General features: G+C 38.0%; 2 protein-coding genes and 1 long non-coding RNA gene across 7 annotated transcripts in view; 1 reads left to right on the top strand and 2 right to left on the bottom strand.

Annotated features, from left to right (window-relative positions):
* The window catches only part of DOK6 (docking protein 6), a 369,850-nt gene extending 356,424 nt beyond the window's left edge, over positions 1 to 13,426 (top strand). Inside the window, exon 8 of the mRNA XM_077885115.1 lies at positions 5,513 to 13,426. Coding sequence (XP_077741241.1) covers positions 5,513 to 5,652 — 140 coding nt within the window. The 3' untranslated portion in view covers positions 5,653 to 13,426. The remainder of the gene's footprint in view (positions 1 to 5,512) is intronic.
* LOC144306102 (uncharacterized) lies at positions 2,860 to 15,355 on the bottom strand. Its single transcript, XR_013373138.1, has 4 exons — positions 15,070 to 15,355; positions 5,385 to 5,727; positions 4,389 to 4,500; positions 2,860 to 3,203 (listed from the first exon to the last, which is right to left on the bottom strand). It is a non-coding gene; the product is annotated as an uncharacterized LOC144306102 (long non-coding RNA).
* Positions 15,356 to 20,820: 5,465 nt separating this feature from the next.
* The window catches only part of CD226 (CD226 molecule), an 88,093-nt gene continuing 83,152 nt past the window's right edge, over positions 20,821 to 25,761 (bottom strand). For all 5 annotated transcript variants that reach the window (XM_077884776.1, XM_077884948.1, XM_077884822.1 and 2 more), the window contains one exon: positions 20,821 to 24,511. In XM_077884776.1, coding sequence (XP_077740902.1) covers positions 24,398 to 24,511 — 114 coding nt within the window. In that variant the 3' untranslated portion in view covers positions 20,821 to 24,397. The remainder of the gene's footprint in view (positions 24,512 to 25,761) is intronic.

Below are 25,761 nucleotides of genomic sequence, written 5' to 3'. Positions count from 1 at the left end.
CCGCACGCACAACCAAGGAGCAAACTCTAGAAGGTGAGGGATGTGTTACATAGCCTAATGGTCACTCCACAATGTACGTGTACAGCAAATCATCACCTCATCCCCTTGGAATATGTACAATTACATTTCTCAAATATACCTCAATTTTTAAAAAGAAAAGGTAAAAAAATTAATAAAAGCAGAAAAATCCATGTGTCCAAATAAAAAAATTAGAGACAACAAAATAAGAGAGAGAGATCGAGAGAGTTCTGTGAGGAAATGTAGCAAGATGTTGGCAAGGCTTTGGCTTCAGTTTCCAGATTTAGATCTGACTCTGCTCCTCCACCTGTCAGCTTCCAAGTTGTTAAACACCTCTAGGCTTCAATTTTGTTTTTCCCACAGAGAGAATGAGGATATGCAATTTCACCTTATAGAACTGATAGGACTTTTTGAAATTATATTTCTACTCTATTTAGCATAGGGTCCACATGAAATATGCGCTCAGTGATCAGTGGTTATTATACTCATGGCTTTTGCAAATCACTTTCTTTATGGGTTGGAACCCATGATCTTTATTCCCCCTTGATTCAAATGTCCTGAGCCTGAGCCTCAGTATCCCCAGCAGATCTATTCAAGGGTCATGAAGAGGCGCCTCGGTGGCTCAGTCAGTTAAGCGTCTGCCTCCTGCTCAGGTCTTGATCCCAGGCTCCATGGGGAGCCTGCCTCTCCCTCTCCCTTTGCTGCTCCCCCCTACTTGTGCACTCTCTCTCAAATAAATGAATAAAACCTAAAAAAAAAAAAAAAAAAAAGTCATGAAGCTACTGGAACTCTGGAGTCTCCATAGGAGTTTCAGAAGCACCTGCTAGGAGAGCATACAGATTAAACGAAAACATAGTCCGGTTTGCACTGTAATTAGAATAAATTGAGTAAAATTCAAATGCAGATTACAGAAGAGATGTTGCCAATGAGTCCCTGGCCTTTCTAAGCATAACTAGCATGTGGTAAGTCCTTACTGAGACACTGTGGACAGCTCCGGGCCACTCGCACCTCTAGGCTGTCTCCACTTCTGCTGCAGGCCACATAAGCGTGCAAGTATTAGACGCCCCCGGGGCCCCCTTCCACCATGAGTTGAAACCCTTGTACAGGACGACAGCATCTCCTCTGTGTCCACTCGGGCCTGATGCTCATTGATGCCTTTGCTCCAGGCTGCCTTACCTGGGGTTTTTTCTTGCCTTAAAAAAAAAAAAAACAAAACAAATATATATATATATATATATATATATGATTTAAACAGACAACACTCTTCCCTCCTCCAGATCCCAACAAACTAATAAAACATACATTCACATCAAGTGCCCATTATTTCTTACGAATTACTAAGCAGGTGTGTTATTCTTTGAGGCCCTCTGAGTTCCTAGAGAAACAATTTTCTTTATATTTTATGTAAAGAATGCACGTGTGTTTGTGAACACAGAAACCCTCAGGTGGCAGAAAGGGAACAAGCAGTGCAAAGTGTCCAGACCCTGGTGAGCTTCTTAATTCCTCAGGAGGGGGAGGGCATGGATGAGGCGCCGTCCTGTTGTTCCGCCAGCTGTGACGGGACTCTGGTCGGGCCTCTGGATCTGGTTGTCACTCTCCACTGCACCTGTCTTCCCTCCAGCTCTTGACCCATCTGACTTTCAGGATGCGGCAGGCAAGATTTCCTTTGGTGACCAGGGTGACATCACCTGCCTTGTCCTGGGGCACCCACATTTCTGGAATGGGGAAGAGTCGTATGATTTTGTTGGAATAAGCAAATCTCCATGTCTCGAGATCCAGTATATTCCTTTCCGTATGGAATGGAAATGTGTCCTTCAGTCTGGGGGGTTGCCCACATACCATGGGAAGAGGGCATAGAGAGATGTCATGAAGTGTCACCCCAGATTATTCTTCAAACTGCCAGGGAAATATGGATTTTTTTCCCAGCTAGTCAATATTCTCTGAAAATATGGGTAGAAAATATTATTCTCTATTCAAACAGACAGGAATATACAGTAGAATAGAAAGAAAAATGTGAAAAGTCTTTTCATGAGCAAATTTGTTGCTTTTAAAATATAGAATTCTCCACACCCCCAGGGTATGCATTCACCTCATTTGTCTTCAGGGGTTGATTTGGAGGGAAAGTGTACGAAGCGTTTAAATAGAGTCTCTGTGTCATGGTGTGAACAGTCTATTCTAGCAAGTGTTTAATTGAAGCCACAAAGTTGATTTCTGTTTTGTTTTCACCAAAGGGCATAATTCAAATAAACGTTGAGAAAATGCTTAATTATTTCTCTCTTTTGTTCTCATGCTCATTGTTGCCATAATCACAGAGCACTTAGTAAGCCCTCCTCTGTACAGTTCTGATTGAGGTGTGTTATTTTTGTGATAAGCGGTAAATGGCATCGTTTGTGAATTGTCTATAAAGAAATGGGTGACGTAAAAATGTCATAATTTAATTTCCAGTTAGACTAGAAATTGTTCATAGAGGTGAAGAAGAAAACAGTGTTGACCATGATGGAGAATAATATTCAAAACCCAGCCCAGCGAGGAGCAGCTCGCTGACCTGGAAGAGAAAGCTAGACATTGAGCGAGAACACCAGAAAGAATATGGACCCATGGGGCACGGACAGGAGGGGCAAAGCCAGCATCTGCTGGGGCCCTCGAGTCCCAGGCGTGTTCCCGTGTGGCGTGTCCCCCAGTCCTCCAGGCACAGGGAGCAGAAGGAAGTTGTGGTTCTTGGAATGATGTGCGCAGCTCTGCAACACGGCTCTTCTGAGCTCTGTTGGGATCCTGCACTGATTCTGGAAAGCTCTGACTGCATGCACACTCTTTTTTTTTTTTCTCAAAGATTTTGTTTATTCATGAGAGAGACTCACAGAGAGTCAGAGCCATAGGCAAAGGGAGAAGCAGGCTCCCTGCAGGGAGCCTGATGTGGGACTCGATCCCAGGACCCCGGGATCACGTCCTGAGCTGAAGGCAGACGCTCAACCGCTGAGCCACCCAGAGGCCCCTGCATGCACCCTTCTTTCCTGCTCTTCGTTGTCTATCCTTGTCCGACCCTCATTCCCAAAGCAGCCTGTGGATGGCTTGTGAAGTCAGGGACTGTACTTTCCATTCATGTGTCTCCCCTGTGGTCTTTTGAACTGTTTCAGCAGGTGTTTGACGAATAGTAGTTGCATGATTGAATTTCCACACTCAAGATTCTAGGGTAAAAATCTGTGTGTGCCAGACTGTCCCAAATCCACAACTTCAGCCTTCACTTTTAGCCCACAAGTAATGCGAACTAAAGGTGTTTCCCAGCGCTGCTCTCTTTCAGATATTTCTACTTTGTTCTTTAAATAAGATAAAGCCAAGACCAGGAACAACTCTCTTAATATTAGAATTTCCAGCTGGTTTATGCTGATAAATGCCAGTATCTCCACTTGTGAGAACTTTGAATGATCATCTAGTGAGTCAATGGCACAATAAGGAGGCGAGGTTGTTAAATGTTTTAAGTGATTTTTTTCCGTATCAGATTACTCTCCCATAATCTTGTCACATAAATAACATGTCAAAATGCCACTTTCTGCAGGAGGCCCCTCTGACCATCCCATATAGGTGACCCTGCTGGAGTACGTGGTGACAGGTTATCTTTTCACTGGGGTGACAGCACTTATCATGCTTGAATTCAATGACGACACATTGATTTCATAATCAGATGAGTCATACAACACCATTAATGTCAACATTCCAGAATTTGCAGATAAGGAAACTGAGAACCCAAGAGAAAAGTGAGTCTCACAAGGTTGGTGACCCATATAAGTAGTAGAAGGAGCGTGCATAGCCGGTCTTCTCACTCTGAACTCACCCCAGGTCCCCCTAACTTCTCCCTTTTTCTGCCCCTTCCCAGAAAGAGAAGACACGACCACATGGGATTTTGAGACAATCTAAAGGACTATTGACAGTGCTAGGAGGGAAGTTATAGAACCAACAAGGAATTGTGAAGGATGGGCAAACAGCATGCAGCATTACCCACCTCCGTGTAAAGGGGCAAAGAGAGGAAATGTGGATGGGGGCCCTGGGAGAGGCAGGGAAGGGGGCAGGAAGGTTCCGAGGCTCAGAAAGGGGCTGTGCTGGCACAACCACAACAGCGGCTGCTGGAGAGCCAGGTAGAGAGCACGTGCCCACATCCCCCAACTCCCCTGATTTGCTCCTGGGGAGATTTAATCTACAAGAGAATTAGGCCAACAGTGAATCTAAAGTGATTTTTATATAGAAAGCAAGATTTCACTCTCACGATTTTTAAACATTGAGAGCCTCTACCAGTTTAATCAGCCTTTTATTACCCAAGTCATTTGCATTTCTCCCTGGACCCCAAGCTTCAGAAATTGCAAGGATGTTTTACACACCTGCTGATGAGTGGCTTTAGGTGCGTGACCTCAGGAAGGACAGCGCCACCTGAGAAACAGGACGACATGTTCCATGTTTCTGTGATAGCCGACTGTCTCGACTGGGTTCCTCCTGGTAGAGAATAGAAACATTACAAATCAAACTGGATGCATCTTTTCTTTTGGATGAAACATAAACTCTGGAGAGGCCAAGCACATTGGGTCTAGCTTTCTTTGCTCACTAAGCTCATCCCTTCCATAAATAACATTCTCCAGATTGAAGAATAATTAATTTTCAGTTAAGAAAAAGAATGGGAAGGCCCCTGGAAAGTCCATCTGAAGCCATACGATGACAGTCTCACCCTCTGTTGTCAGCATTCTGACAAGCTTTCCCGTGGTCACGTCTGTGTGGGTTTACATTAGACAAATTTTGCGTTTCGGGGATGCATCTGAACCATCAAAAGCATAGATGGAATTTTTCCTTAAATATATTTTCTAGAAGATTCAACTTTTCAGCCACTTGAGTAACCATAAAAGTTTATTGTTTAGGCTCATCATATCATGGGGTGGGTTCAGTTACTCACAAACCTGACAGGATAAGTCAGGGCCTTGAAGGCTATACTGGTGAAAGCTTTTCCTGCTAATTGATGGTTACTGGTTGGGATACAGTATAATTTGCCTGCTCCAGAAAGGTTTTAAGAAAATGTCTAATTTGCTCTTGTATGCTGAAAGCAAGTATAAAAGAAAAGAATGCAGCTTACGGGCCCTCCATCAAAACCAGCTTTTTTTTTTTTTTTTTTTTTTTTTTTTTTTTTTTTCAGAAAAACTTTTCTGCTTTTGTTCCAATAGCTGAAGGACATACTAGAAGTTTGAGATCTCTCAAAAGTTTACCTTGCACTCTGGCATCTGAATTTTTGACCAGACACGCTTGAGGAAAATATTGATCCCTGAATACATTTTTAACCCAGAAAGGAATAAAGCACCAAATTTCTCCATTTTTCACACCTCTGTGCTTACCTGGAGCTCTCTTTTGAGGATTTGCAGCCTTCTGCTTTGTTTGCATGGTTGTTTGCTTGTTTATATATATCCCCTTGCTTTTCTGAGTCTATTTCTTAGCACACCTCTTCCTCCTTCCCTCCTCTCAGGTCACGGGTTTGGTTCCTCGAAGATGTCACGTGCACAGACATTTCCCAGCTACGCCTCGGAGCAGAGTGAGGAGGCCCAGCAGGCTCTGTCCCGGTCGAGCAGTTACGGATTCAGCTACAGCTCCAGCCTCATTCAATGACACTCAGAGAGCCGCTGCTGACCAGAGAGACAGTCTGTCCGGACCTGCTTGTAGGGTCACTGCACCCTCTGCCTCCTGGAAGACCAATTGCAGTAAAAATTGAAATGGGTCGGGTGTAGCCCCAGTCCCAGTGGAAGGTTAAAACCTGGAGTTCTGCTTCCTTGACTCTGTGGCTAAGTCCTTTATTTATTGAATTTCTTGGGGGGAGGGGAATCTATGTTTTACAAAAATAGAATCCAAATCGTATGAACAGTCATTTAAATAAAATTCTTTGGTACGGACAGTAGCAGAAGTCTGGGCACCATGAGAAGTTGCCCACACTGGGTTGGACCTGAGCGGGGGACATTAACTCTGTCCTCATGGCTCGGCCCTCCCGCCTGGTGACAGGGTCTGTCCTTGGACATAAGGTCACCCACCACAAGCTCTGTGGCTTGGAAGGTTTTAACGGGGACAAATCCAGTAAGGTCTACAAATGGCATTATAAGTCTCCATAGAAATAAGCCCAGTGACAATTAAGGGAACACAAGAATTAGAACACACTGTTGAGCAGGCCCTGTAGCTCCACTGTGTGTGTGTGCGTGTGTGTGCACCTGTAGACAAATACAGATTTGGATATTGCTATATCCATCTATATCTAACACGTATATATCAACTGTGTGCTGAGGGTGACAGGATATGCTCACTTACATTGTTGAAAACTGTAATTTGGTGCATTAAAATTAAGATTGTTATGTTGAATAGCTACTTTTAAAATAGTGCTGTAAAAAAAAAGGCTTTTTATTAGCAAAAGTATTTACGTAGTCAAGTCTGCTCCTCTGACAAGTATAAACGAATATTTGAGAAGGAGGTTCACTTGAAAATGAAAACAAAAGACCTGGTCTAGCTGTCCCATGTGTCCTGTCGCCACCCTGTCTTTTGGGTTAGTACTTCCTTGTTGGCAATGTCTGTCTCTTTGGCCATCCCTCTGAGCTCCATGAGGAAAATCGGGTGTGATCACCCACCAGCTTCCATTTAACCTCAAGAAACAGAAAACTTTAAATGAGAAACTGTTTTTCAGGAAAGAAATTTAAAAAAAAAAAATATATATATATATGTACCTAAAAAGAACTCAGCTATTTTGCAGTCAGAAGAACAATGCACACAGGATTGTAGATATTAATTATTTAAAGTTTTATAGATGCTGCTCTCAACGAGCCATTGGGCACTTGTGATTTCCTGTGTAACCAGAATTTGCTAGGCTTTACTTCCTCTTTAATGAACATTGGCTGGGATTATAAGTGAAAACGGATCAGATATAATTTTTTCATCTCTGACAGTAGTTGACAAACCTACCAAGTTTAAAAGGAAGTGGTGGCTTCCGTGTGAACTAAAAAATTTGGCCAATTTATTTAGTGTCAACAAAGATATTTTTGTCCTTCATTTTGAAGTTTACTCAAGTAAAAATAAAAATCATTCTGCCTGGATTATCTGATGCCACACACCTAAAATGGTCAGCTTGTAAATACTCCACGGGGAATCCAAAGAATAGTGAGCCCAGATCATGTAAGATAAAAGCCTGATTTTTTTTTTCTTAATAGCAAAATTATTTAAACTATTAATGTTAGTCTGTGGAAGGAGTACTTGTTTTGTTGATCTCTAATAAGACTCTTCTTTTTTTTATCTCTATCCATAGCTTGAATGCAGATTGCAAACTTATTTCAGAGAATAACTACAGCATAGAAGCAGTTCTGGGTCCCTCCTAGATGAATTTACACTTTAGAGCAACTACCTAGACTCTCTGAATCTCTCAGATTAAGAATGAAAACCCCATCAAGATGCTAATCATAAGAGTCAATGTGGCTGTGAAAAATAATTATCTTAAGCTTTCAGGGATAAAAAGAAAATTACTCAAACTCTCTGCACTGTGAATTTTGCTGACATAGCAGAAAAGCAGACGACTGGTTCCTGACGAGGACACAGCCTCCCCTAAAATCCCAGCTTTCGGGGTTACACACCTCTGAATCACTCAGCACATGGCATTTGTTTCTGAAATGCCTTTTGTAAAACCCACCAGAGCAACTCCCCGCTGAGACCATTTGAGCACAGCTCCTAGTGGTGCCACGTTCTGAGCCAGGCTCTCGCCCGCTCACTCAGTCGAGCTGTTGCTTAGAGACCACAGTTTCTACATGGGACTTGTGGGGAAAAGCCCTCAGGGGTCCTGGTTCATGTCTCAGCTGCACTAATGTGCGAGAAACACAGACAGCAAGTCCAGGGGCGATTCTGCTAATTAGATGAGTCTGCTCTTGTGTCTATTTGGTGGAAGACACAATACCTGCATGCAGTTGCTTCCAGAACACCATTTGCTTGTGATCATTACCAGTGAGCGTTTACTGAGGAGATACCAAAGATCAGGCTAGCCTTGGGCCGGTTCACTCCGAAAATAATGTCATTAAGAGTGTGTGAGAGAAATGTCCCTCCCAAGTCTTTTAACCCAATCTCATTACAATGAGAATAATGCTTTAACGTCTCTCGTGGTACATTTTTGGAGATCTATTCTAGCATACTTTTCCATCTATACTTAAAATTGTAGCTGAGTTAAAAATTGCTAACCGAACATATAGGAGAATATATATTAGCCTAATATACTTGACATAAGGCAGTGTGCATTGTAATAAAAATGACAAGCAAATAAATCTTCTACAGAAACCAAAGATGAAAGAAAAGTTTCCATACCATTCTCCTGGAACTTCATAAAACCAACTTCACTGGAGCAATTAGAATGGTCGTAGGCATGTATTTAACTCCCTTGAGCTCACAGGTTTTTGACTGAAGATGCGTCTACACTTTGCAAGTCATTTTTCTCCCTCAGACGCTTTATTACAGCTTTCCTGCAGTTAGGGTTGCTGTGAACCAAAGACCACCTTTGGCTCCTTCTGAAAGTGACTCAGTTGGGATCCCAACCAGATTTAGGCAAGTGAGTGAAGATGGTCACAGTTTCCATATTGGGGTATCCGGTTGGAAGACACAGTGGTGAAGAACTTGACATAAGTAATGGAGGCACTTCTGAGAGCAGAGGAAAACTGGAGGGTGTACACAGTTCCCACAAAGATGACACGGGCGGGGGTGTTATGTCTTATGTCCTCAAGTTTTCTTCTGGAAATATTAATCGTTGCACTCATGACCAATCCCTGACACATTTAAAGTATGGAAAAGTATAAAATAACCTCAACCCAATCGTTTACCATACTGGTGGGAGAAAAAGAAAACACATCTTTCACTTACTCGTTGACTGAATAATAGGCACTTGGAACTAATTTATTTACACAAGTTGCAGATACATATGAATCAATGGGTTCTGGCCGCTGCCACAATATGAACTTCATGAAATAAGAAATGTATATTTACTTATAGATTAGGGAAGATGCTGTTGGATGGAGCATGTGAAATAAAGTGAAACCTATTTATTAAAAGTAAACCTCACTTTTTTTCACCAAGTAGTAACTCGAGTACTAGTCCTAGTATCTTGTACAATTTTTCTCTGTCTTCACTGGGCAATTATGTTTGAAAATCATTTATCACCTATAAAATGGTCAGCCACTAATACTTTCTGTCCAGTATAGAAACAATGGACTGATAAATAACATTACACTGTTAATAGTTTTTACGGATCCAATTTATTTATTGCATGTGGTGTCTTTAGAGTAGATATTTAAAAACACATCATAAAAATTGATGTCTGCCCCTCATTCTTTTGTCAGTATCTCAGAAAACTTGTTAAAAAAAAAAGCATGATTACCCTACTCCCTAGATTATTTGAGCCACTTACTCAAATCAACCATTAATGCTACAGTGAAAACAAGCTTAAGCAAATTATAAGTCTTATAAAAAAATCATAGTCCAGTTCTGATGATTATAACAGCACAATAAATAGGCAATGTACATTCAGTGGGGCTGAGCTTTAGGCCTTTAACACGTTGTGTCTTAAATATTATACTAAAAACTGCTTAGAGTGAAAATGATACACTTTTCTCCAATTCTACCAACATATCATGTTGATTAGTATCTTGCAATTTCAAATTACTTTCTCAATCATTAACTATACTTCACAATTCCCCAATCTTGGCCTTCTCCAAATAAGAAATGGCCACTATATTTCTATTAATAACCATAACACTAGGTGATGTGCCACACAGATGAATTTCTAGCCTATGAAATGTATGGAGGACAATTTTCCATATGGAAGGGGCAGAGAAGAAGAATGGGACCTAACTCAGGAGGGCAGCAACTTAGATAAAGTTATAAAGATTCCAATGAAATGTCCAAAGTTGCACTAAGACTCTACTTTGTTAACATTCCAATCCCAGTTCCCTATCACAGACTTGACCTTCTTGACCAGCTTCACTGAGTACCAAGCATGCAATTGAAAGAAGACAGCAGTTGCATCATGTTTTGAAGTGACCACAGAAAGACAGCACATAGCCAATAAGTATGCCTCCTTGGGTTTAGTGAAAAGTATTGAACATGAAAGAATGTGTAATAAAATCCCCCTGGTAAAATGTCTCTTCTTATCGTTTTTGTACATGTCAACTTCATTTGAGTTTCAAAATGAAGGTATATCATCCATGACCCTTGGCTGGGGGCTAGAAGTATGTCAGAAGAGACCAATAGCCTCATGCGTACATTCTCTATGAACGTATTTGCAAAATTTTTCCGCCTTTTTCCTCCCTGAAACTACCCCAAATCCTTACTTTTTTACTCAAGAATGTGAATCTTTGTTGTATCATTTCTACAATTATTACAACTCGTTGGGGCGGTAGCTAGTTTACAGACTCTAGAGGAAGTATCATGAGATGTTGGGCATATTTTCTGGATGGGCAGGATGCTAGCTAGCTCTGGAAGCAATCGTGTAGAATAAAGATACCACTTTACATCCTACTCAGGAGGAAACCCAAACCCATGGTGTTGTCATTTGTTGAAAAGGCAAAGAAACAGAGATAGTTTTGTCTATCTTTTCCCCCATTTAGATGCAGTGGGAGTTGAGAAATGCCACAGAGATTCTAAATAAATAGGCCCTGGAATAACATTTAAGTGTCTCCTCAGATTTTTTGGATGGTCCTAACCCTTCCTGGACTCATCACTAACTGTGTCTAGAGAGGCTTTATGAGGCAATTCATTAGACTTGTAGGTCATGAATGATTGGGATAAATTTTATTACTCTTACACGGACACCCAGTTTTCATTGAAATTCAAACTTCTTTATTCTAAAGTGATAGTCAAACTAAAAAAAATTAAATGTATTCCTACTTATTCATCATACTGTAATTGTGGTTATTATTTTGGGGACTTTTATCACTATGTAACACTTTGGCATAATTATTTACGGCATTTGTCACAATGTAATTAGATAATAACATCGGGGTTACATTTTGTTTCATGTGAACTTCAAAAATCTGTTTTCAGTTGAAATTGGAAAATGACTTTTTTTATAATAAAATAGCTTCCATATCAAGTGTTTTTAATACACTTTAGTAGGCAATTATTTAAATTAACTCAAGTCTGGATAGATAGGAAATAAGTTAAAATTACCAAGTAATACGAAAACTATATTTTACTCATGATTTTCATACACTTTTCCCTAGTTTAAGATTTTTATATCTTGTAAACATTTCAAGGAGAGAAAGAATACATTTGTAATAGAAATATTACAATTTCCTTCTAATAATTCTGTTTAATAGGTTTTTATTTTACCTCATCTTCTCCTACCCTATATTCCATATTCCAATTTTAAGAAGAATGAACAAATTTAAATTTTTTAATAGTTATTTGGAGCCATTTTTAATTGTTGATACAATTAACTTTCTCCATCTGTTCTCTACTTTTAAGTTGATGTTAGACTTAGAGCAGAAAATCAGCCCTTTTTGTAGATAAGGAATCGTGCGTTGAGTAGAGCAAGGATCGACCCTGACCCTGCAGTGGTGTTCATACTGGAATCTGGTTATTACCTTAATTCACCCAAGTGATCCACAGCCTCATAAGCTTATTTTTGGAAATCTGAAATTTAAAAACCTAAATTCAGGAAAGGAAGGAAAGGAAAGGAAGTTTGAGATGAAGACTGAATTTTTTTCAAAATTCACTACAGATTTTCTCTCGAAGAAAAACAAAGTGAGAGGGTTTCTATGGTGTTCCAGTATTGTTAACTATATGAGACAGATGGGCTGAAAGCCGGGAAAATGAAGAATAAAATGACAATAGCATCTTGATGTTATATATAAATAAAAAATTAGCATGGTATAGGTCAATATGAAATCATTTGACTAATCAAATTCAGATTTACATATCTATTGCAAATTCAAAGAACAATGCTTTTTCTTATCTATCTACATATATAGTGGGTTCATTGGGAGAAAGGAAGCTCTAAATTTTTGTGAAAACCTAAATAGAGAATAGAGATTCCTTCCAGTTATAAGGCACTCTATATTATTTTGGTAATAGCAGGCAGTATATAAATCACAACAAATCCGTCTACTCCCTGACAATAAATGAGCATAAAAGTAAAATCATCTTTACGCAGATGACTGAACTCCCAGGATCTGCAAAGGCCCCCTATTACCTTCTCTGCACAAACCCTAAAACACACACACACACACACACACACACACATACACACACACTTTTTTACTTTTAACCTACTCTGTACTTGCTACATTTGTTATCTTTTTCCTAGGTCCACCCAGAATTATCCCATCTTTCCGAATCCTTATCCCTATGAATCTTCAAAATATGTTAAATTATGTGTTATATGTTTGCTTTCTATAAATTCTTTAAAATTAATTTATATATACTTTGTGAAGTCTACTGTAAAGGGATGTCCGTTGTCATTGATTAAATGTAATGTTTATGATTATTTTGGTAAAAATAACTTCGGATGCTAGGCTCTTGTTAAGAAATAAAATTTCCATGACAAATTTGCTTCTATTGGAAATTATATGATTTGACATACTTTATTTTTAATCACAATCTATTCCAGATAAATAATAGTTTGGGGACATCTGTACTTAAACCCTAGTTGAGCCACGTTTGGAATGGAATGCAAAGGAATAGCTGTCCCTGGAACCTAAATGTGAATTTCTGGCAGAACAGAAAATATTATAATAATGAGGCAATAATAAAATTAGGAAATTAAATTATTTTAAATCTGTCTGTGTGATTTTTCCCCTCGGTAAAAACACACGAAATACACAGTGTAAGAATTACCTTCTTCTGAATTCATAGTTTCTATATCTCAATCCTTAGTAAATACACCTAATCAATTGTTATAATATCTTACTCATAATTCTAAAAAATTTACAATTGATATGGCTACAAGGAGGTTAATTTATAGTAATTTAAGTAATTTTCCATTACTTAAAAAAGGCAGTTCAAAAATACTACTTCACACAATTTTGCATGATTGAGATTTTGAACATCTAAATTGCTGGTTTTTACCCCTGAGTTATTTAATATTGTTAGCACTATGATATTATATGATTTCCTTATATTTTTATCATCATGTAATGAACTGTAACTATGTAATTAAACAATTCTGACAATCATAATCTGCTAACCTTTAAAATGTCATTTATTCATTCATTGGCTGCTATTTTCAAAATCAAGTAAAAGAAGGCTCTTTGTTAAATGTAAAATAACTGAGAATTTATTATGTATTCCCAGTATTTTCCTAATCCAATGTTAAATCATTTTTATTAGGGTGACTGTGGCTTGGTGGAATCATAAAATATTAATGTTGACAATGGCATTGGTGATCAATACTTTTATTTTGTAGTGAAGTGACATCCAGACTTTCTAAGTGGCTTTCACAGTATCACAAAACTGGAAAACGGTTTTCCCTCCAGCACTGTGCTCACCCTTTCACAACTAAAGAAAATTACTCAGAATGAACATTAGGTAGACAAAGATTTCATATCAAAGATGAAATGTGTACAGTCATGACCACACTATATTTTGATGACTTTACTATTTTCCATTCTGTGATATTGACCCTTTGGTCACTTGGATTTAGACCTGCTTGCAAATGAACTTACGGAATCTGTTTCTCAAACTTAATCTTTAAATATTAGTTGGGCATTTGTTATTAATTCACTAATTTGTTAGGAGTATTCCTTTTGTAGAGTTGTGTCTTTAAAGAGAGTACGAAGTCTCCATCTCTCTTTGATGGTCAGAGACATCAAGAGTGGGTGAGGAAGCCTGGATTGAGCAGTCATAGTGCTAAAATGTCCAGTTAGGGTAGGACTGGCCAAAGTCATGAATTTTTGAAGAAAGCAATGAAAACTATATGAGAGCTTTCAGTTCTACACACCCAGTGGAAGTTTGGAACATGTTACGGAGGGACAGTAGAGGGGCCCTTCTTTGCAAATGCTGAACGAAACACAGCTTCTCCTGGTATATGATATGAATTTTTGGTGCCACTTTCATAACATGTTGTGATGTGAACCTGATGGATTTTTCTTCCCTTTTTTCTCATTATTAAAACCATGAGAATTATATTTGCTGGGGAAAGTCTTTATCAAAAGTGCGAAGGTTTGTATAAGTTTGCAGCTGACATCAAGAAGATATTTAATAAATGTATGTCACAGGGCACAGCCCCAGAGCAATTACTCTGCTATTTTTGTAACATACAAAGAAAAAGAAAATCCAATAACCTCCCAAATGGCAAAAACGCATCCTTATTTCTAAGTTAGTCAAGAAAAACATTAGACAAATTTACCTAATTTTTATATCCATATGGTGAATTTTAAAAATAAATGTTTGAGCAAGATCTAGATAGAATATCTAAACATTCATGGAAATATGAATTATCAGAATATCTAGGTGTCTCAGGTTGCTGCTTTATATATGCTCCAAGGCCAGTCAATCAGTAAATATTTCCTTAGAGCTTGCTCCTTATAAAACATGAGAAAAGGGCACAGAACATCTCCTGGCTCCTGGTTTTTGCCTACTTTTAATTACTTTGGATGCACATCAGTGTCAGGCAGGAGTTGTGACAGCAAATGGGTCCTTGGCTTTGTGCGGAAGACATGAGATGGCTTGAAACAAAGGAGTTACAGAAGGCAAGAGAGGCCAGCTTCCCCAGCTTCCTAAATCCCTTTCTCAAAGTGGTCTCTGGATTTCTCCCTCAGCCTCCTCTGCCTCTTGCTCCTCCTATTCCTCTTCCTTCACCACCTCCTTCTCCTTTCTCTTTCTCTTTGTCTCTCTCAATAGTTAAGACCCTGCATTTTTTAATCACAGAAACAAAATTAGCTCCCATTATTCAAACTGTATAAATATTTTAAAGCACGTTCTCTAAAATTCCCAACTCCTCTCTTGACACAAAGTTGAGCATAAGACAAACATGCAGTCGCCTACTTTCTCTGCATGCGTGAATTACAGAGATCTACATACCTTATACTCTTCTGGATATTTGCAAACTTTGGATACAAGGTAGCCAAAAGAGAAAATGCTTTTTTGGAATTTAATTTAAAAAACATCCACTGAATCTTCAAAGAGCTAGGATTCAAAATGAGCAAGAGTTGAGCCCTCCTCTGAGGAACTCACCATTTAGGGAAGAAGTATGCACTTCAAGTCATGAAGCTAGTATGATCAGTCTAGTGGGATTTTAGCCAATATCGTTCGATGTAGTAAACCCTTTCTTGTTCCAGTATCCATTAAAAACATTTGTTTTAGTTAGCCTGATGTTTTTAAGGTTTATGGTTTTTCAGTAATTATATTTCAGAGAACTAAATATAGAGATAAATGTTCAAAACAATAAATACTAAAGCCACTGACCAGAAATAACCCTCACTCTCAGCAATATAATCTAAAGAAAAAATGCTACCAAGGTATATGATAGATATTCTACTTAGCTCCTCTCCCTCCTTCTGCACCACATCCGATCCTCTTTCTCAATACTGAGAGGCGATGGCATTTGAACCATCGAGATTGCAGGAACCATTGAGAGTTCTGACTGGGAAACAACTGAAATGAGTCATTATGAGTTTAGAATTTTTAAATGGGAGGGCTAGGCATTCAGTAAGAAAGAATGCCCAGTGCTACTCTTAATATCATGCACACTAGACTGATGCGGATACTATTTGATATCCGAAAGTCAACATAGTATGTAGAAATATAATTCCACCCTTCGTGTGACATCTGTCCTTCTTAGTTCTCCAATGGAGATGTAAAACGTACAGAGATCTAAGAGGCATTACTCCCCCAGAGATGTTATATTATGGTGCTTGACATTTTAAACAATAACATTGATATGTTTTACTTAACCGAGTGTTTAAGTTAAATTTACGAGTGGGATTTGGAGCATTATGCTCTCTTAAATATTTCAGGTCATTGCTGATGATTCTTGAGTAAAGAGATCACTTTTGTCCTTTTTGGTTCCTATCTAGATACTGTCTTCTCCCTGAACCTTAAATAACATATGATTCGAACAATGGTAACCAATGGTTATTACGAATGTTTTACCCTAACCTGAAGTAGATGGCAACAGGTTTGGGGTTGTTTGCTTGATATTAGTTGAACAATACAAATGTTCAACGCTACTCCCATTAACATGTGAAGAGAAACAGGGTTGAGTTTGGGAAGAAATTGCTGAATGATCTCTTTGAAAAGTTTTGCAGTATTTAATTTATGGTCATATGTAGCAAAGAAAGTGGTGGGGCAGCTCTGCCTTGGTTCTGTCTCTTGTGGTAAAGTGAGTCACACATTGACGAGAGTGCTCCAATAGCGACAATTGAGTAACATTCCCACAGGACATGTGGACATTCCTTCTTGAGTCGCCTTTCTGTTTTTGTTTTTTAAGATTTTATTTATTCATGAGAGACACAGAGAGAGAATGAGAGAGAGAGAGAGGCAGAGACACAGGCAGAGGGAGAAGTAGGCTCTGTGCAGGGAGCCCAATGCAGGAATCAATCCCGGGACTCCAGGATCATGCCCTGGGCCAAAGGCAGGCGCCAAACCACTGAGCAACCCAGGGATCCCTGCCTTTCTGTTTTTATTTTTCTTTTTATCATGTGTTTTCTTCTGCAGAAACCAAACAGTAAGTAATTAAATCCATAAATGTAACACCTAAAATGTAAATATGTGTACATATTTTTTGATCATACTGTTAATGCCTCCCTTGGCTTCTCTTATCCACCAATTTTTCTAATACTCATTTACCTTTTATGTGACTAATCCTTAAAATAATTTAACATTGAATACATGTGACCAGGGAAACACTTCTTTGTGACTTGCATTTCAATCCATTTTAGCAGAATCCCAAAAAAGCTCATTCAGTCTGGTGCTACAGACTACATCCTGTGATGGATGGGTGTTACTGACAGCTCCTCTAATTTAATTTTTGCCGATGGAGTAGATTTAACCCATTACTGTCTTAGGGTTTGAGATGGAGTTTCTCTTTACTATCTTTTGCTTCTTTTTGGACTAAAAATTTTGTGAGGACTGGTGTTGATCTGGACATAGAGAAACTGAGCATAATCTCATACTAGTTTTCAGATTATATTCACATTCGTGCCAAGTTTTTATTGCCATATTTTGTCAGATGGATCTATGGTTTATGAAAATGGACCAAAGAGCAACACAGAGCAAAGTCAGATGGATACGAGTCTAGTGTCAGACCAGCTTCATAATGTCAGAACAAAGAAACAGGTCAGAAACCAAGGCACCAGAAAACACATGTATTAAAAGCACATGGGGGAAGGACTTCCAGGTTCAATGCTAACATATAAAGGGCTTGGAAGATGTCACTGCCTTGATTACAACAAGAAAAAACTGATCAGATTAAAAATTGGTGACTTCTCTTGTATCTATCAGAGAACTGAGATTTCAAGGCAAACCCCCAAATCTGCAGAAACGGACACATCTAGAGAGATACAGCAACCAATATCTCCTTACCCAGATCTGAAGCACTGGAGCCACAAACTATGAGGAACACTTAAATGGTGAGCTGGATGAATTGTTGGCATATAATTGTGGGTAATACGACTGTGAGAAACTCATGGCGGCTGTGGCCTGGGAAGGACCCCACACTTCCTTGAGCTTTCCCTCCAGGAAACCCACCAGATTCTCACCATGAGGACCTGATAAAGGTCCCCTCATGGCTCTGGCAAGGGAAGGGCAAGATCACCATCGTGAAATATGCCAAGAGCCTCCTCATTAATAAAGACCTACCTACCCTCCAGAGGAAAGGACTTTGCCAGAGCTCACGTCTCAGACTTAGTCTGGCCTCCTATGATCTTCCTGTCTCACCTAAGAAATTAAAAAGTAGTAATAATAACATAATCAACAGGGGCCAGGCCTTCATGGAAATGGATTTGAAGGCTTAACAACCAGGGATAGGAGTAGGGGGCAGAAGAGGGAAGGAATTCCACTGGAGAAACATTTGTGAATGTCACAGACCAAAGACACACCAAAGGCTGTAATAACAAATTTTAATAACATTGAGAGTAAATTGGAGCACTCAAAATCTTACCCAATCATCTGATTAAAGAAAAATGGTGTTATTCTCTAGAAATACTTTTGAATACCTGGGATAAAGGTTCCAATGAATAGGTGACTGAATAAGAAGATTGTCTTAAGAATAAATTTCTAGAAAAATTAAAAATCAGTTAAATTTTAAAGAGTGCAGAAAGCTATCAGAGCTTCTTAAATTTTTGTCTTACAAATATAATTTGGCATCCCTCTCCCAGGATTTGGAGAATTTTGCTTGACATCTTAGACTCGGGTATATTTTAAACTCATAATCCAGAAAGGACCTCCACTTCTTTGGCCACATTATAAGATTGACACTGTTTACGGATTGTTTTCTTTCTTCAGTGTTTGTTTCTGCAGGTCAAGTGGTACTTAGTATAATTTTATGGTATTTAAATATTTTAATTAACAGTTTTCCATTAAAAAATAAACAAAGGCCAACTTCTTACTTGGGATTTTGGAGGTTATATGTTACAAAGAAATTGATATTTTGTGTAAAGACAAACCTGTCTAGTTTTAAAAATCAGTAGACTCCACTAAAATTAAAGTCAAGAAAAATATGTGATAGCTCTGTTCTTGGGGAGGTGAGTGAACCCTAACACCCATATCCAATCTCAGTAACATTATTAAAAATGAACTGTTGGCCGCGATTCCGGTACTACTAGCTGGGAGTGTTGATATGGATTGTAACTTGTATTTGTTTGTTCACCAACTCATTCATAAGTAATCTTGGATATATTTGGACATACCTGTAATATATTCAGGTAATCTATAAGGTCCTGAATTTATATTATAGTCTATCTAAAACGTGCCATTAAGAAACTACCACCTAGTAAGTAGAGACATCTGTCAGTGGTAAAAGTTCTTTAGCAGCCAACCCTGGGAAGAATATGATATTTTTATATCATTTGAAAAGAAGTTATATCCTGCCTGTGCCACTCTGAAAGCTAAAGGATACCTCCTCACTGATATATATACAAGGGGCACTGTTTCTGGAACAAGTGAGGCAAATATAAAAGTGGTATTCAGAGGGACTCCTGGATGGCTCGGTTGGCTAAGCATCTGCCTTTGGCTCAGGTGATGATCCCGGGGTCCTGGGATTGAGTCCTACATCGGGCTCCCCGCTGAGTGGGGAGCCTGCTTCTCCCCCCTGCTTGTTCTCTCTCAAATAAATAAATAAATAAATAAATAAATAAATAAATCTTTTTAAAAAAGTGGTGTTCAGAACTTGTCCACATATGCAGTACGTGTGTTTGCAGTGTTCTCGCCAAAGTATTGAGCTCCAAGTGTCTTCCTGCTGGTGGACTCCTGGAGTTGCTACATTTTCTACCTGTTTTCCAAGGATTGTGCCCTAGAGCTGTTATAAGTCACCCATATCACATCACTCAAATAAATTAACTGGTTTTCTTTAACAGTCAACATCAGCTTCCAAAGATAAGAACCAAGAGCTCCAACTCTTTCAGACACAAGTCTAAATATTACATAGGCTTCTTATTGTTCCTTGCTCAGGGCATTGGGTAAACATTCGCCATCTGGAACCTCATATCCTTTGGTACTAGGACATTTTCTAGAATTGATTCCAGGTTTTATGCTCCTTTTTCTTTATTTTTCCTGAAGGGAGACAGAGGATGACAGCTATGCAGGAAGAACCAGGGCTTAATGACCCAAGTCAAGGTTCTAGGGTAACTTTTTCAGGATATGAAGATGGCTGGAAACTTCTGCTTCATCACTGAGAATCTAGAGAGATTACCTAGGTCACTGGGGAAAAGTTTAAGATAAATTTATGGTAAATACAAAACTATTAATGTAAAAAGAGACAATTATTAGCTCTAGGTGAAAACCCAAGTTCTGTAGGAGAGAAAGCAAGATCATTTTTACCATTTGTTTCAATAACAATATTCGTTCCTCGGATAAACTTCATTGGCTATGATACTGCCACTGCACAAAGCTCAGTTTTACAATTTGATTTAACTGAGAAGAGTGTTGGCAAAGTCATAAAGACATAAACACCAAACATTGAAATAATCAAATTTTAATACAAATACTTTGGAAGGATGGGCACATGAGAACTGTATGCATATGTGGTGAATTTGTGGAGAGGAAAGCTTCTGCATCAATGTCTATTTTTTTTAACCCAGTAGTAATATAAGCATGCTATTCAGAAAAGTAGAGAAGTAAAACAATTGGAGGAAGTGATATTTGTCATCTCAATGGAGGGAAAATGAAAAGGGCAGGAAAAAACTTTCTTCTTCTTCTTCCTTTTTTTTTTTTTTTAACAAAAACCCTTGTATAGCACTTTGACTTTGAGCTACATGCACCTAGAAAACACACTGAATGTTGCATTGAGATAGAAGTAACAAAGCATCAGTGGTTTGAATTTTCCTGCATTTAACTCTTTATGTTAATATGATTCTAGAGGGCTTTTTCCTCTAATATTCTTTGCTGGCAAGTAAAACTAATGATAGTGAAACATTGCACTTTATTCATTCAAACAGCAGAATACAGTATGTCGAGTACGTTGCATGCCCTACAAAGCCAGAGTGTCTGAAATTACACATAAAATTGGAAAAAAATGTTCTAAACAAGGTGACTATATAACTCATCATTCCTATAACTCAACAGGGACAGTAGGCAATAAATGGGAATTATTGCAGACATTTATCACACATATCCTCAGATTACGTCTTTTATTATACCTTACAACACAGTTGGTGCTTTGAATCTGAAATAATATCTAAACCAACCTTGAAGATTTGTAAAATTCCCTTAGAAATCGTTGCAGTGAATTCCAGAAGCCACAGTTCTACATATGCATCACCAGCAATAGAAACGTCTCTTAAAATACTTGTTTATATGTTTCGGATAAATATGTTAGAGCCTAGAGACTTGACTTAGAATAATTCCAGTGAAAAGGCCAGTTGAAAAATATATTAATTTATGCAAAAGCCTGAATGTGAATGTCGACACTTTATAGACACTATGTTCTAATTGTAGTGAAACTAATGGTGATACTTAATTGTGTGATAGGGTTGCATCACTTTTTACTTTTCATAGATTTTTTTTCACTATTGTGGAAAGAAGTTAAACATTGCACTCACAATTTGGTGCCTCCACCTAAACTTTATAAGCATACAATACCTCCAATCTTGCTGAAATCTCATACAAGCAGTACAGAATATAGTACATTATTATAAATCAAGGAGAAGCATTTTGATTACAGCAATTTCTAATTACAAAGTGGACTCTACCAATTTGGACAGTACTGTAATGTAGGTGTAATTTAAGATAGTTCTATATAAGCCAACATAACTTGAATATTTACAATGAAAGTAAACTTACTAAAGTTACTTTTATCTTCCTTTGTCTTGTAAATTGATAACCAATGTATTTTAAATTTATATGTATAATACTTTAGTAATAAACTGACTTACTTAAAAATCCTATAAATTTAGTATTTACTAACTAAAGAATATAGCCTCATTTACTGTCTGGCACCTATAAGCATAATCACAAGCTAGTGAAATTTCAATTCTATTTTTTCAGTGTACATAAAGGCCTTTAAGTAATATCTCAAGGTTTCTCTGATGATAATGTAATCAATATCTAATCATCATAGGTTAATGGCATATATCCTTTCCCTGACAAAACTGTACACTCTATAATGACATTTAACAAACTTACCTAACTTGACATCACTTACCAATTCCCTTTAATTAGTTACCTTACTGTAAATATTCAAATTTACAGTTATGGCATTCAAAGGAAACACAGATTTTTAATGTAATATATATCATCATAAATTATGTACATAAAAAACAATCTTAGGAAGCATCTTGTCCCCCAAGTAGCACCTTTCAAACAAGATTTAAAACATAATTTAATTCAATTCTGACTTTTTATTCTGTGGAACTGTTTTCTTAGTAACAACCAGAATAGTGGGTACAACAGATTAGGGGGAAATATATATATATGTACATATTTATGTGTGAGTGTAACACATATACATACAATATACTATATATACCACGTAGTATCTATATAGTAGATATATATGTGTGTATAGAGTTACAAAACTCTAGCAAATTAAGAATAATATTAAACAGACAACAATGAAAGTGCTTTGCTAATAGGTAAAGATGTCCAAAGAAAATTAGTGAGCAGAACTTCATCAGCATGAACACCTGAGAGTGAAATAAGACCAGTAGCTAGGGGTGGGGGTGGGGGGTTTCAAAGAAATTCCAGCAGGATTTAAAAGTCCCAAATGCCTGAATAATCCTAAACTTTGCAGAGGAACAATACAGAAAGAAGACAGAGTATATAATTCTCGTAAATATTGTGAGAGACAGATTAAAGAAAAATTAAAACATCCATGGAAAAAGAGGCAGGGTTCCAATGTTCTGGAGGCTCTGCTGCCAAAGTCTTCCATGAGTGAAACCACCAGGACAGTTGCATCGGGTTGTACTGTGCACTCCCCCATCCCCCAACATCTTCTCTGTTCAAGTGGGATTTACATTTCCCCATATTGCGTTGGGAGACATGTTTTCCTTCTCACCCAGATTAGTCACTGAGAATCTGGAAATACCTCATGAGAAGTAGACATTTTTACTTTTTCCTTTCTGTTGAAGAAAGCAGGAGCACTCATAATTTCTGTAACTCACAGAATAACTGCTATTGGGCAGGCATGCAGTTAAAGCTATAGTCATAAAGCATCCACTGACTCACTTAAAACTGTAAATTACAGCTTAGAATCTTCCTAGATAACATGAGAATTTGGTTTTGGTTCACTTAAAATTATCAAAAAAATCTACAAGTTGGATACTTACATGCAATTTCTGTGGTGAGTGTTTTAGTGATGAGTAACAAATATTTGAGACATGAATGATCGCTGTCTTTAGTAATGACCATTCGAGTTTCAAAGTGATCATGACCATTATTTAGCTTCAGAAATACTTTTCATTGTTTGACTCCATCTAGAATTTGGACAATGGCAGGATGGCCACTAATTGCTCTGTAGTGATATCACTAGGGTTGTCTTTGGCTAAACTGTGGAGCAAGACAAGTTTCTCTCTGTATCTTCCCATTCTTTGTTCCCTGTTCCCCTTCCCTTTAGCTTCCCAATGTTCCTCCCCATCATGTTTCTACCACAACCGAAACCACACTTCCAACTAATATTCTTTTTCCTATATTCAGATTTTCCACAATTATTTTTTTCCACAATTATTTAAGAAAAAAACAACTAATAATGCTTAGATGCCTCTTTTGAGAGGATTTACATAACAAAAATAATTCTCAAAAGTGGAAAATTTAAATATCAAAAACCTTATTATTGGACCATCATCTATCATACTTGCTCATGAAGCTAGGCCAGGGAGAGTGCAAGAATTCTATGTAAAATCAGAAATTACTTCATGTGATAATAAAAAGGGATGAGACTTCCCTATCACATTTATCTTCCTCTTGACCATTCATTTATTTGCTGCCAGCTACTCTTCTGGACTCTGCTGATATAGCAGATTTTAAAGTGAGGAGGGAGAGAGCTAACCCAGATCCATCTACATATTCTCTTTTTAATTGGTTAACAAGAGATGTTCTGGAATGTCATTGCAGTCCACGTTTGTTGGTCATCAGCCCAGCTTCCAGGCCCCATCTCCCTCCTCTAAGGATACTCTGAATCTCCCAGTAATGTGCTTTGGCCTAACTCCTGGTTCTAGAGGTAGACCCTTCATTGACTTAAACCATTTCATTCTTTCCAGCCATGATGCCTGTTTAATGATGGACAAATAACCAAATGTACTTATTCTATCAGAGAATTAACAAGGCAAAAACAAGAATTATGAATGGCCAGTTGTTGTTCAAAACACAACGGAAACATGTGTATAAGAGTTAGGCTAACACCAATAAAGTGTAACCAACACCATGAAAGGGGATCCAGAAACAGGTTTATACCCATACTTAATTCTAGAGATGACATTTAAACCTTGGTAAATAACATTTGCCTGAAGTTTGATCTCCCCTGGATTGTTCCGTTATGTGATTCCGTAAGTTTCCCTTTATTGTAAGCTAATTAGAGTCATATTTTCTGAAACATTTCTGCTAAGAAAGTTCTCTAGGTTATAAAGTATTCTTCCTTTCAAATTAAATACATTTAGTCAACTGGTATCCAGGGTAGGCACTGAATAGTGGGAAAAGATTATATAAAGATTCACATACATAACAGTCATCATAAATTTGCTTAGATCAAGAAAAAAGCTTAGATTCTGGTCTTTGGCCTATGAGAGAAGGCTGGGTAGTTGACATAAACATCCTCTGTGGCACCATCCGATGATTGATTGGTAGGGTTGGGATTTCTATAGTTGTTGCCTGCCTAGAAAGACAGACAGAATGTCAATGATTCACTGCATTTCAGCAGCCAGTAAATATACTCAAAACAAATCTCTCCTTAAATTAACCACAATGTAAGTCAGATTTCTATTATAATTAATGTCATAAAAGATTCTCTTCATCGTATTGAACTTCTATGAGAAATCACATTTTTGACTTGCAGGGCTCAGAGTGCAATGCAACAAAAGACTACTCTAGATTGTCACTTGCTATATTAGATTATGAAACACTTAGTCTTAAAACTCTCCCCCAATGCCCCAGGCTGTTTTGATAAGAACCATTATTTTCATTTTTATATGGAAGTCTAGTATAGCACTTCCCATAGTAGGTACTCAATAATTTCTGTTGAATGAATGCTTTAATAAACAATACTTTTATTTATTTTATTTTTTTTAGAGTTGCCTTTGTTTTTTTTTATTTTTTATTTTTATTTTTTATTTATGATAGTCACAGAGACAGAGAAAGAGGCAGAGACATAGGCAGAGGGAGAAGCAGGCTCCATGCACCAGGAGCCCAATGTGGGATTCGATCCCAGGTCGCCAGGATCGCGCCCTGGGCCAAAGGCAGGCGCTAAACAGCTGCGCCACCCAGGGATTCCCTAAACAATACTTTTAAAGTACACAATCTTGTCTTGACAGTAAACAACTAAACACAATAAGAGAAATTAAAATAAACTGGCATTACTTTCAAGATGATGTTATATAATCATTAACATTCTCTACACTAGTCAAGTCATTTTGACCACTTATATATGCATGTGGCAGAAAATCTGTAGGCAGTTAAGAGAGAGAGAGAGAAATTGAGAGGAAAAGAAGAGAGAGGGGTCTTTTGGCGAGTAGTTTGGAAATTGAGAGTGGTTTTGCAGGGATAAAGCACAAGCAAAGTTGCAATGTCACTGGTACTTCCATAGCCTGTCTAAAACCCCAAAACAATCAAGCAGGTCTAGCTTCTTTCTCTTTCACATCCAACTTATTATCTAACTTTGTAATCATCATTCAAAATATCATTATTCTACAAAAGTCTGTAAAACTTGAATACTTAATGTGGGAAGTTGCAAAGCTCCTTTCTTCCTCTGACATTCACAGCAGTAAATGTGGCTTTAGATTGGTGTGAGTGGACAACAGCTAAGGACAAAGAAGGGAGCCCAAAATTGTGTATGACAGAGGACCGTTTTATTGCTTGCTGGACCAGCAGATGAAAAAAGGCAAGACTTCTTTAGTCTTTCCAGTTACT

Source organism: Canis aureus, chromosome 1 (genome assembly GCF_053574225.1).
Source record: "Canis aureus isolate CA01 chromosome 1, VMU_Caureus_v.1.0, whole genome shotgun sequence".
Taxonomy (NCBI): Eukaryota; Metazoa; Chordata; class Mammalia; order Carnivora; family Canidae; genus Canis; species Canis aureus.
This window is presented reverse-complemented; position numbering and strand designations above follow the sequence as displayed.